Source organism: Eubalaena glacialis, chromosome 17 (genome assembly GCF_028564815.1).
Source record: "Eubalaena glacialis isolate mEubGla1 chromosome 17, mEubGla1.1.hap2.+ XY, whole genome shotgun sequence".
Taxonomy (NCBI): Eukaryota; Metazoa; Chordata; class Mammalia; order Artiodactyla; family Balaenidae; genus Eubalaena; species Eubalaena glacialis.
Window position 1 is genome coordinate 51470076 of NC_083732.1, and position 13985 is coordinate 51484060.

The following is a 13985-nucleotide window of genomic DNA, read 5'->3' on the forward strand; positions in this document are numbered from 1 at the left end:
GAAAAACCTCAGCCCTACCATTATTTTTACAAAAGAAAGGGAAAAGATGTAACATTATTTAGGATATGTTTGGATATCCTTTTTGTGTGTGCATACCGTAAGTTGAAGGCAAAATACTTTTTAAGATTGTTTTTGTTGTAGTTAATGTTCTTTTAGGAATAAAATGATATAACAGTGATTTATTAACAATATCTGTGATGTGCACAATGTAGTCAGTTTAACAGAGAATATGTGCATTTTAGCAGACAGTAAAATGCGAAATGAGAATTATGTATAGAAATAAAATGTGAAACCTAAAATTGGTCAAAAGAAGCGTCATCTTGCAGGGATATGAAAGAAATATTGTGCATTTAAATTTCTTAATTCTGACTTAATGTCCTATTTAATAGAAGAAAATGTTGATGTTTGGGAAGTGGAAAAAGACATCAGAACATATTTAGTGTGCAGCTGTTGTAGACCAGATTGAAACTGACGTATTTCATCCTGTGCTTACTAAAACTTTGTCTCTGTGAACATTTGGATCTTTTCTTTTTGTTGCAGATATTTGGTTTCCAGGCAGGACTGACCTCTTTGGATTGTAGGGGATCTTACTGCGTACCTGTACCGATTATTCCCTCTTTCAGCACTGCTCTTTATGGTAAACTTCTGAAACTGTCCACATGCTGGTAAGTATTGTGTTAAAGTGTGGTTTATGGTAATTTTCACTTATTATCTTAGGAGGGGAAAAAACCCAATCGTATCTGTCTTATGCCAGTGTGTTAGTTTTATATAAAACCTTAGAAAAATATGTGAAGTTAATACTTCATGTATCTTTTATTTACTGAGATGTTAAAAATCTCTTTTAAATGTCTGAAATCTATTAGGTTATAGTATTTGTGGTGGTGATAACTGTTGTTGGGGTAATAACTATCAATCCATATCGCAGCTATAGTAAAATGTTGCTTTTTCACATTGTATAGGAACTGCAGGGCAAGTACTTTTTTTTTTTCTTCTTTTTTGAGAGGTTACAAAGATTTTTTAATAAGTTGCAAATTAATATCAAGGCCAAAGTATTTTTCAACTAAGTAACAATTTCATGTGTATTCCTAACCACTGAGAAAAGTATACCCATGACATAGATTTAGTATATTTGACATGTCTGTTTACAGTCACTCTGCATTTGGGCAGAAACTGATTTTAGCCCTTACTTTCATTTAGTATTGGATTCCTTTATTTGGAGGTCATTCTTCCTGAATTAAAAGAGATTTATAGAAAGAGAGTCAATAGTTACTAATCATACCTTTTTCTTTTAGTTGAAAGCAGTGTTTTTAATATTAAAGAAATAATTGTTTAAGTGTATGAAATAAGATTTAGATAAATGAAATTATATTCTGGTGAAATATTTCTGTATTTTAAAATTTGGATCATTTCAATTATTGGGAATACATCTTTGCTTTTTCCTCCTAATTAGTATTAAGCTTATTTTTGTAGGATGTATTTTCATTAGTTATTTATGAAAAGCAACAAAACTTTCAGAAAATAGATTTGACTTCTTTATCTAAAGTACTTCATTTGTTAACAATATAGTTCCTTTAATAATATATAACTTTTAAAATGAAATTTGTAAAGTAAATGCTAACATTTTCAAAGAAATTTGCCTGTTGATTCAGAAAATTAAAAAAAATACAGAACTTGAAGTTAATTCATATTGGAACCAGTTCTTCTATAAAGTGAAATCACTGTTAAATTATTTTATTCTTAATTTCTCTTGATAAGTTTAATTTTGTCCTTAGTCATCCATAGTCCTCATATGGCACTTATTATGCTGTGTAGAGATTCACTTTTCAACTTTTTATTGTTGTTTACATGTTGCATTTGAGCCAAGTATTATATTCTGGTCTATTACAAAATACCATGGGATATGTCTCAGTTGATAAGTCAATATCAACTTTAATAGATATTTGTATCTGCTGATTTATTTATCACTCAAGACCCTAAAATTTTATTAGATACAATGCAGTTCACCGTGGGAAATACTTAAGTTCTTTTTAAAAATAAAACAGCCAAAATTTCCAAAGTGAATTATAGCCTTTATATGAAAAAAGTTGAATATTTAAATAGGTAAGGCTTATGTCAAGGATGTGTAAGGCTTGCTCTAAATATTGCCAAATTTGGTTTAAAATATATCTGCTGACATCTAAATGAAAATATTCCAATTAAATACTAAAAGCATGAGATCACAGAATGCTAATATTTATTTGGATGTGATTTGCTTTTTTTGTAGTTAAGACCACTTCTACATTATTTCAGTGGTATTTTTGCTATGCTTTACAGAAGTATGTTGTTTTGAAATAGTTTCTTTAAATTGTTTTCCTTAGCAAATACAAAGTAAGCTATAATTATTCTTAGCAACTCTAAATTGAAAGTAATTAGTACAAAACTCAATAAATTGAGATGTATCTTAGTTAAATGAAATGAATAAAATACCAGATAAAATACATCATATAATACTTGAAATAAATAGAAATCATATGAGAACTGAGAATTCTATTTAACTGTTGCAGTGAGTGAGGATTATGTCAGCTCTGTCCCCATTCATGGTCTCTCCCTTCCTCAAATTATACAAGCTGTTTCATTTGGACTTTTAAAATTCACATTTCAGAGCTTCTTAAAGCACATTTATGAAGCTGTGTTTATATTTCATGCAGTAATGAGAAGAGCATATTTACTACAGGCCACAGCATTTGAAACAAAGGCATTTTATAGCACATTGAAAATTTTTTAGTTGGTATGTTTGAGTTAGTATGGAAAATCTAGATTTTACTTAAATCAGCAAAATAGTGTATACTCTTTGTTTTAAAATATTTCTAAATTGAGATATTAATTATATATGAAGCTGCAAACAAATAATATTTAATTTAATCAGGTTTGGTAATTTTTAAAATATGTGGCTTAAGTAACATTTAAAAAAAGTTATTTCTCTCCCATTTAAATGTTCATGTTAATATATTTTAACCTGAATGAGCAAGCTATTACCAAACTCCAGTTTCTTAGATTTTATTTTTTTCAAAATATTTTGGTTACATTGTATCTTTCATTCTATATTACATAGTTTTCAAACATACAAAAATAAACTTTTCAAAAAATTTTTTTTCATTTTTGTATATCAGGTTAACTTTAGCTCTTTTAGTTCCTTTGAACAGGACTGAAATGTGTAGGGTGTGGTGAGAAAAGCAGTGACCAATAATAATTAATGACATAAATCTTGAGCAATTAATTTAAATTTTAACTTGACTCTTTTTTTGATACGACATGTTTATAAAAGGGCAGTAAATGGTTGGTTAAGGGGCAATAAAGTATCATAGCATTGTTTTTGCTAGCAGAATTAAGCATTGGTCTACTGTCCATAGTTATTTTAAAGATTTCTACAGTGATAATGCTTTTAGGCTTTTAGATATATTCTTGGCCTTAACATTTTTTTCAAAACAGAGAAATGATAAACATTTCAACTCTTTCAAAATTTCTGATTTAAATATTAATGTCTTATAGAAAAGTGCATATATTACGGTGTTTCATAACTGAACTGAATGCTTGGTAACCAGCTGAAAGATCAAGAAACAGAATATTATCAGCATCCCAAAAGCCTCTCTCTTTCATCCTCCTCTAGTGTTAACCATTATCCTGGTATCTAATAGCATATATTCTTGGATTTAATATAAATGGAATCATACAACATATATTCCTTTTTTGACTGGTTCTGTCACTTAAAATAATTTGTGAGATTCATCTATTCTGTGTAATGTAGTTTTTAGATAGTTTGCCTTTGTCACTATACAATGTTATATTATATGAACATTGACGATTTACACATTCTTGATCTGCAGTTTTAATTTAAAAATAGGTGCCTGAACTTTGTGTCAATTTCTTTTTTTATTCCTTTGCCATTTTTTCTTTCCCTTAAGATGCTTCAGTTGTATTAGGGGACATTAGATGTCATTAAATATTTTTCATTTTTCTGTGTCTTGATGGGCATTGTGCTAAGTGTTGGGATTGGGGAAAGAATAAAGTAGAATGCAGTGAGGGTAAAAGATATCCCCTCACCAGGAAGACTTACAGTCTAGTAGGGGAGGACACAGACACATATGAAAACAGTTGTCATTAAATTGCAAAATTGAGGCTTAAGCAGAATGTCTTTCTTGTTAGTTTAAAAAAATTAGAGAATTTCTCTAGGACCTCCGGAATGGCTTCAGAGAAGTGGCATTGGGATTGGGCTTTAATGGCTGAATCAGTTAGATATCCAGGTATTCAGAGGCTGGTTAGGGTGTAGAGGTTTCTAGGTGGCAATATTGTCTGGACAAAGTCAGGGTTAGTCCATTTAGATCTGTGAAGGGATACAGTGGGAGAGGAATTTGGAAGACTACTTTGGGCCTGGACTTGTACACAAATAAGGATGTCTACACTTTTTAATATGAACACTTAAAAATAGTTAAACCAGTTAATCAGATATTCGTTAGTCCCATTACTTTCTGATCAGGCTGTTAAACTACAACCATAATATAGTTTCAAGTTCACATTCTCCTATAATTGAGGGTTCAAAAATGTGATCTTATTTATAAATAAATTTTGGAAGTTCAGAGAAAAATTACTTTGGCTTAGAAAGTCATGGAGAAAATGGAGAAGGTAACTTTCAAGCAGGTTATTAAAGAATGGGTAGGATTTGAAAGAGAATACTATACTTTTTTATACAGTGTTAGGCACTTAGTTTAACAAAGTTTTCATAACAACCCTGTGAGGTTAGGTGATATTCCCTCTTATAAAACTAAAAAACTCAGGTTACATAACTTGTCCAAAGTCACATAGTGGCTGGACAAGGATTCTCATGGAGGGTTATTTGATTCCAAAGTCCTTGATCCCTTCCTTACCCGAAAGGAGTGAAGATATAAATTATCTTTTGTTAATCATCTTTGAAAAGCTCAATATACTTTCTTGCCTTATAGTAAATATGAATTTCCATGTGTAGAGAGGCTAGTTATGATAGTACAGCTAATAAGTCTGAATTCTCCTAGTAGCAATTAATAGTACATAGATACTACTGTGCTGCTGATCTTGTAGAATTGAAGTTCATTAGAGTTAGGTGGAATCTTAGGTATTATCTCAATTTCTGAGTCTTTATGACATAGCTTTGATTTATGGTCATCTATCCAAGGCTTGAACATTTTATTCAAAGGGAGTTAGCTACTTTCTGAGGCAACCAGATTCATTGTTGGGCAGCTCTAAAGCTCTTTCTCATATTGAATCAAAATCTGTTTCATGTTTCTTCCTTTTCATAATTATTGCTTATTTATGTCATGAGCCATTTTCATACTCATAGGAATGTGGGAAAACATGTATTTCTTTACAAGATTAAGGGATCCATCTAAGTATCCATTCCTTACTTAGTCCAGTGCCAGATAGCTTGGTTTTGACTAGTGAAGTTATTGAACAGTTTATTTGTGGGAGGAAGATGCTTCTGTGGAATCTGCGTTTGAGTTCAGTGTTAAATAGGAAATACAGGATTTGGTGCTAGTAGGTTCATGGTATTGATGGGGAGAGGTGAGGCAGATACTGATCCTTTTGCCTCCCTGAAATGGAAACTGAAGCAGCCATTTTTCTGCTGTAACACCAGAGTAAATGCTTTTAGCTTTAATGGAAGCTGGGCCCTTCAAGTGTAACAAAAATGCCCATAATATTTATTAGCAAACAGAGAATGAGTAACCCACCCCACAGGACTGAAAATGGTGTTTGCTTAACTGCCCAGTTTGAGGCCTTAGGAACATAGAGTTGGGTGTTTTTAATGTTCCTGGAGATAGATCTTTTTAATTCCCTTGTTTCCAAAGCTGTGTTTATTTTCATCTGTCTGCTTTTGTGATTCACATTCTCTGTAGCAGAATGTCTTAAAACTGGTAAGATTTAACTGAGATGTTAATTCTCTTATCTCCACTTGAGTGGCAGCAGCCTGATTTTCAGCTTTGGTTCTTCTGGCATCTGGAATATGATTTCATGGAATGTTTTGAACTGAAAAGAGACACCTACATCATCTATTACAATCTTTTCATTTCAAAGATGAAAAAAGTGAATCCCAGAGAGGTCAAGTTACTTAGTTAAGAGCACACAGTATCAGTGCCTCGATTTGATTTTCATTTTCTTGATTCAGGGCTCCTTCAACTGTATCACACCGCTTTAAAAATTATTATTATTTTAATTTTTATCATGGTAAAATATAGCTAACATAAAATTTACCATTTTAACCATTTTTAAGTGTAAGCTCTGTGGCATTAAGTACACTCACGTTGTTGTGCTGCTGTTACCACTATTCATATTACCACTTTCCAGAAATTTTATATTCTGTACCCATTAAAACAATAACTCCCATTACTCCCTTCCTTCAGCTCCTGGTAACTACTATTTTACTTTCTGTCCCTATGAATTTGACTATTTTAGATACCACATGTAAATGGAATCATTGAATATTTGTTCTTTTGTATTTGGCGTATTTCATTTAGTGTAAAGTTTCAAGATTCATCCATGCTATAGAATATATCAGAATGTCTTCCCCTCCCCCATTCCCCCCCTCCTTTCCTTCCTTTCATCCCTTTTTAAGTTTGAGTAATATTTCATTGTATGTAAATACCACATTTTGTTTATCTATTCATGCATCAGTGGACATTTGGGTTATTGCTACCTTTTAGCTATTGTGAATAATGCTGCTGTGAACATGCGTGTACAAATAATCTGTTCGAGTCCCTTCTTTCAGTTCTTTTGGGTATATACCTAGAAGTAGAATTGCTGAATCATATGATAATTCTATGTTTAATTTTTTGAGAAATTGCTATTCTGTTTTTCACAGCGACTGCACCATCATTCCCATCAACAGTGCACAAGGGTTCCAGTTTCTCCACTTCCTTACCAACTCTTGTTATTTTCCATTTTTTGTTGATAGCCATCCTATTGAATATGGAATTATATCTCATTGTGGTTTTGATTTGCATTTCTCTAATGATTAGTGGTTTTTTTTGAAGTATAGTTTGCATACAAAAGTATGTTAGTTTCAGATGCACAACATAGTGATTCAGCATTTAAATAAATTATGAAATGATCATGGTAAGTCTAGTGACCATGTTACCATACAAAGTTTTTACATTATTATTGATTATATACCTTATACTGTATATATATCCCCATGACTTATTTATTTTATAACTGGAAGCTTGTACCTCTCAATCCCTTTTACCTGTTTCACCCAACCCCCTACTTCCTCCATCTTTTCAAGTGCTTATTGGCCATTTATAATCATCTTTGGAGAAACATATATTTAAGTCCTTTGCCCATGTTTAAATTGGATTGTTTTTATTGTTGATTTGAAGGTGTTCCTTATATATTCTGTATATTAATCCCCTATTATATATATGTGATTTTGTAAATTTTTCATCCAATTCTGTGGGACTGTATTGCTTTTCAATGTTAAGTCTGTCTACTTTAACTCCAAAGCCAGAAGCTGAGTTTATCTCCTTTATATCATTTACTTTTTGTTTGAAATGTTAACTTTTAGATTTGACACAGTTTTTCTTAAGAATTGGTATAGCTTAAGCAAGTAAAAAGCGGTAATGTGTTTATTTGGAATAGGTCTACTTAATTTGGGGAAGAGAAGAAAGAGATGAATTTGTTAGAATTCTTTGGGTTGTTTACAAGTTTATCTTCACAGTATTTTTTGCTCTTACTGTTTGTGAGATGGCTTACTTATAATAGATTGGTTTTCTGCAAAATGATTTTGTAACTTTTTGTGGTATAGGGAGATCTTTTTCTGCTTAATTTTCTTCTCATGTTTTAAAGTTATATATCTGTTAAGCTCTGCAAAAGGTAGATATAGTGCTTGACATATGGAATTTATAAGTCTTTAGGTTATAGACAAGTTCAGTACTGCAAAATAAAATAAAAATTAAAACAAATGAACAGTTAAATCAAATGACCATTCAGCTCGTTACTTTCCTTTATTCGGAATAGGTTAGGAGGACATAGAAGGTTTTAGAAATAGTAAGAAGGTTGGGTTCTTAGTACCTATTTTTAACATGAATTTATAAACACCTCATGGTTCCCATTCTGGGTGGACATATATATTTGTCATGTTTTGAAATCCATATGCATATTTGCTTCATCACCTTTTTTATTAGCAATAAGACATTAATTATGGAAACTTTTTAAAAAAATAGGTAATGCTAAAGGAATCCAAAATAATTTTCGTGAGTATTATTTATTAAAAAAATACTATCATAGGCCTAGTGCTCATTGCTATTCAATTTGAAATCGAAGAGAATATTGAAATATAGCTCTTTGAAGTATTATCAAATGGTAAATCAGTTCAGCCAAGGCACATACTCTGATTACAAATTATTTCTCTAGTGATAGATATTAATGTTGAGTTTAAAAATCTGATGACAGAGAATATGTTTTAACAAATACAAGCAGATATGAACACTTGTCTGTGTATGGTCACATAGCTAAACATTTCAGAATAGACTGGGATTCATATGTTAGTCTCTGAAAAATCCAGCATTGTTTGCTTTTTCGCTCTGTCACATCCTCTTGAAATGGACATACATTGCAGATACCGGTTTCTGCTTCAAAGATAGGTGAATCAAATGAATGAAAGATAGGCGAATCAAAGATTTCTTCATCAAAGTAAGATTCAAACTTATCGAAATATGTGAATGGCATCTATTCCAATCAAATAGCTGTACAGTTCTTAAAAATTTACAGATCTTTTAAAGAAGCTTAGGGAAGTTTGAAAGTGAGACATACAGCCATCTTCATTTGTCTTTGGCTCAATTCATGCATTCATTTTGTATGTCAACTTTGAATTTCCTTAGAAAATACATTTTTTGGTCCATCTGAAATTTTAGATTGAGCGCACAAGAATGTCCTATCTTGTGAGACCCTAAGTGTGGGGTAAGTCCAAATTTTACAGTCTTAAAGGAAACAAAATATGTGTGCTTTATTTTATCTCATTAGCCTACACGTTAGAGATGGTTAAACATGATCACAATGAAAATAGCCCATCTGATCAATTTCTCCATGACATCATGTGGTAAATTTGATTTGGAAAGTTCATAGTGCAAACTGTTCTCATTACAGTTTTCTTTTTTGATTTGGATAACTTGCTGAATTTTTTTTTTCTTTTTTATTGTAGTAGCTCCCTTTGTAGCAAATGGTTAGGTCTTACTTGTATTGTGTACTAAGGTGCTGTATTTTTATATGAACTGTAATCTCAGGTCAGGCATACAACAGTGGACTCATGCTGGATGCTCTGTACTTAATGTAACTTAATCTTCCATCTTATGGGATTCTGTGTTGTGTGACTTGCCCTATTTTGTTAATGTAACCATCTTTTCATTATAAATCAAGCATTTCTTTGCATATTTCTTAGAATCTTTTTTTGTTTTGCTCATACTGTTTTTGTCTTCTACTGCCTTTTTAAAAATGCTTAATTCTTCTTTTGTGTCTTTATCCTGTTGACTAAAGCAGGGAAGTCTGACCAGAATAGACAGGATGCATATTTTCTTCAATTTTTGAACAAGTTCCCCAATCTGTTACAGTTTTTTTTTGAAACTCCAAGGAGTTTTTCCACTATGTTTGTCTGCCTTTTTTCATACTTGAGCTTGTTCTTTATTATTCATTCAGGTCTATTCCACAGATAGGTGATGAATGCCCACTGCATGCCATACACTCTGCAGGGCTTGGCTAGAGATGCACCAATAAACAAAATAGGCAAGATACCTGCCCTCATGTCAGCAGAGAATACACAATAAATTAAAGGAATTTTAAGGAGAGAAAAACTGCTTTAAGAAGCAGTGTATATTGTCTTTTAAAAATCTAATTATAAAATTGTCCTTTTTGCTGTTTTGGGCCTTGGAAGGAGATGCTTACATAGTTTTTAATTGCATAATATTTTAACATTATTCAATATTTTTCTGTTTAATTTTTATTAATGATTTATGTTTGAAGTGAAAACCATCTAATTAGTATTAAAGCAAACAGTGATTGGAACTGAAATATAGGTTCCTACAGATAAGTGAAAACTAATTGAATTAATAAATTAAACATATTGTTTTTTTATTTTCCAGCTTTATATAAGCTTTTCTAAAAATTTGATTTCTCAGCAGTTATTTTAACATGTACACAATCTCCAGTATTTATGGAGGTTAACTTATATTAAGGCCTTTAAGACCTATTTATAAAATATACATATTTTTTAATTGTATCCTTGCTTTATACTCTTAACATCCACTTTTCTACATTATAATGTTTAGTGTGAATACACCTCAAAAATCCGTAAAGTCCTTCTAATTTAAAGATTTTTTTATTGTATTAAGATAAATATGTTCATGTGAAGATATATTCTTTGACTACAAATTACTGAGATTAATTTTTCTGGCAGGACTTTCAGAATATCATTACTTCATCATCACAGCTCATGCTGATAGTTACTTTCTATATTCATTGAGAAATACTTGTATTTCTAATTTGCATATAATTTATATTTGAAAAACTCATGAACAGAGTTATTTTTCAACTTATGTGTCTATGTGAGAAATTTGTGAGAATTTTAATAGTATAGATTTAATATTAATAATAATAGCATATGTGTGCCAGGAGCAGTGCTAAGAGTCTTATATGCATTATCTCTTTAATCTTCATAGTAACGTTATGAGAGACATACTATATATACATTTTATGCATATCTTTGTCTTAGCTTCTTAATGCTAATACATCTATAAATAGTGAAGCTAGAATTCAATTTTAGGTTTATTTGAATCCAGACCCAAGATTAGCAGTTCCTTCCACCATTGGTGAGAGAGTGTATTGCAAGTTGGCATTTAGATCGCATCCTTAGACATCCTTTTATAGGAATAGCTTTGCTAACTTGTATTTATGTTATAGTTTTGTTGAGGCATACTTTATATAATATAAAATTCACCCTTTTCACGTGTACAGTTCAGTGATTTCTAGTGACTTTACCAAGTGGTGCAACTGTTAACATAAATCAGTTTTAGAACATTTTCATCCCTCCAATAAGATCCCTCTTAACCCATTTACGTTTAATCCCCATCTCCAGCCCTAGGTCATCACTAATCTACTTTCTTTCTCCATATATTTATCTCTTCTGTCATGTAAATAGAATCATACAAAATGTGGTATCCTGTTTCTGGCTTCTTTCACTTACCATAATGTTTTGGAAGATCATTCTTGACACAGCATGTGTCAGCAACTAACTTGTCTTTTATTCTACATCTCTATGTTGCTTTCTTTACCCGGGTAGAATGTATTGAGGCTTACAAATAACTGTCCTTACTGTTATCCAGAGATATTTAAATTCCAGAGTTGGATGAGGGGTTTTAAAACCTTGTTACAGTTGCTGCTGTTAACTGTGGTGTTCTAAGAATATCCTTTTGTGTCATTAGCCCCTTCTTCAATCTCAAATAGACATAAACTTTTGCCATAATTTTTGAGAAATTATAGAGATGGGGCTGGTGTTTGGACTCCTTCTTACTCTGTGATTATTGGTATTAAAACTCATAAATATAGAATTTAATCTGTATCAGACTTGTCTGTCTTTCTCAGGGAGATGAATGGCTGGTAGTAGGTCCTTTTTTTTTTTTTTTAATCTTTGGTAAATTAACTCACTTTGAAAATGCCTAGTCTTGTCATTATAGCACTTTATGATTTTTGCATCTTGACTAGCTTTATTTTTCACATCTGCATTTATGCCCCAGGACCTAGCATATAGTTGATTTTCAATAAATGTTAATTAAAATGAACCAAACTAGAATTTAATTACTTTTATAAATATTTTAAAATCTGTTAACTTATCTTTTGAAGAGGACAGCAAAAAAGAACAGGTGTATTCAATCATATTAATGTTTAAGGAAGAAAAGGTAGGCAAACTACCCAAACTCAGTTTCCTTTTTTTGTTCATCTTTAATTTTTTTAAAATAAGCAAAGCTCTAATATTCTAAAGCAACTATTCTTTTAGATCCTAGCATCTAAAGAGAAATATAAGTTAAATGTACCATTCTTGAATATCTTCAGTTTTTATTCTCTCTGATAAATGCAAACATTCAGATATATGAGTGCTCTTGGAGTTTCTATTTCTAGATGTTAGTTTTTTTTTAGTTTCACTATGTTCTTTTAACTATTTTTTGGGAGGAATAATATTTGAAGGTGAATACTTAATTTTTAATACTTAATTTATTTCTCAAAGTATTCTTATTTTATTCTCATAAACTCCCTGTGAGTAGTTTTAAAAATTACAAAAATACTTAGGGGTCTGGTTACACCTGAAAATACTATATAACTGTAGCAAGCTTTCATAGTACTTTAGAGCTGTGTAGAATGTGGTTTAGAAAGTTCTCTTTCATGGTTTATAATATGAATTATACCAGTGTTTTCAGTAACATTATTTTCATTTTAAAATTAGACTATAATTTAAACACAACAAAGTTCAACAATTTTATGTGACAACAATTCAGTGATTTTTGACAGATGTATGTAGTCATGTAGCCACCATCAAAATCAAGATATGGAACATTTCTGTCACCCCCAAAATTTCTCTCTTGCATTCAGTTCCTTTTCCTCCCCCTGGAGTTTATCAGCTTTTGGTGAGGGCAGTTGGCTTATGGTAAAGGTAATGGCCTATCTCGATTCCCTTGTTGTAGGCTGACCAGGGCATGATTGGCTGGCAGCTTGTTAGCTAGCAGTTGCCCTGCGGACGCATCTTTTGCCCTGCATTCCTGCAGGAATGTTTGAAGCCGAAGTAGCCTGTCTGTGCGGTGCATTGCAGCACTCTGGCACCTGGCATCTGAGCTGTGGGACTCAAGCAGCCAATGGAGAGCACGGAGACTTCTTGCCACGGCTGCCATAAAAATTTCTCAAAAAAAAAAAAACAAACCCCTTGGAGAACTTGACATGTGTCCCTTGAAGTTGGGTGGCCACAACAACTATGTATGTCTCATATGTAAACAACTTCTGAAAGTCAAAGTCTGACTGGAGCTGCTTGTGTAAAAAGAGAAACACGAAGTCTGCAGAAGTCTGCAGTAGGAACGAGTCACTCATCTACCACGGGCGACCAGAGGTGCTTGTTTTTCAAGAGTCAGTCGTGGCCCCTGCAGAACTGAGCTAGAGCCGAGTCCTCTTAACAGGAACCCCACATGCAAGGCCTAAATGGATGGTGGACGTCAACTCAGTAGAGCGTCTTTTTGCAGTAGAAGCCGGGAGCTGAGGGTGGAGTCGCCTATGAGGAGAGAGTCGACTGTGGGAGGTCACAGGTTTTAAAAAAATATTTCAACCAGGAGCAACTTCAACAGAGAGTTTCTTTTCTTTTTTTTTTTTTTTTTAAAGGAATTCCTTTATTTTTATTATTTATTTATTTATTTATTTATTTATTTTTGGCTGTGTTGGGTCTTCGTTTCTGTGCAAGGGCTTTCTCCAGTTGCGGCAAGTGGGGGCCACCCCTCATCGCGGTGCGCGGGCCTCCCACCATCGCGGCCTCTCTTGTTGCGGAGCACAGGCTCCAAACGCGCAGGCTCAGTAGTCGTGGCTCACGGGCCTAGCCGCTCCGCGGCACGCGGGATCCTCCCAGACCAGGGCTCGAAACCGTGTCCCCTGCATTGGCAGGCAGATTCTCAACCACTGCGCCACCAGGGAAGCCCAACAGAGAGTTTCTGATGGCAGTACCAGAAGGTTCTTCTACGCTTTCCTTTAAAATGGTAAATGACTTGATGAGCAACATTTTTAATGTAGAAAAGCGACACCTGCCAACAAGCTGTGAACAAACCAGCACTAAACATGCAAGGTTATGCAGACGCGAAGAACTAAACTATGAATTCCTAGCTTTAAAAATTCAAACTAAGGTTTCTGAGTGGAGAGCCTGTCGTTGCTCTGTGAGACTCATCTAAGTCTTATTTTCTGCGTGA

The 13985-nt window shown here is 32.8% G+C and overlaps 1 protein-coding gene across 5 annotated transcripts in view; it reads left to right on the top strand.

Annotated features, from left to right (window-relative positions):
• The window catches only part of VPS13B (vacuolar protein sorting 13 homolog B), an 802016-nt gene that overhangs the window by 111638 nt on the left and 676393 nt on the right, over positions 1–13985 (top strand). For all 5 annotated transcript variants that reach the window (XM_061172062.1, XM_061172061.1, XM_061172063.1 and 2 more), the window contains exon 16: positions 541–665. In XM_061172062.1, coding sequence (XP_061028045.1) covers positions 541–665 — 125 coding nt within the window. The remainder of the gene's footprint in view (positions 1–540; positions 666–13985) is intronic.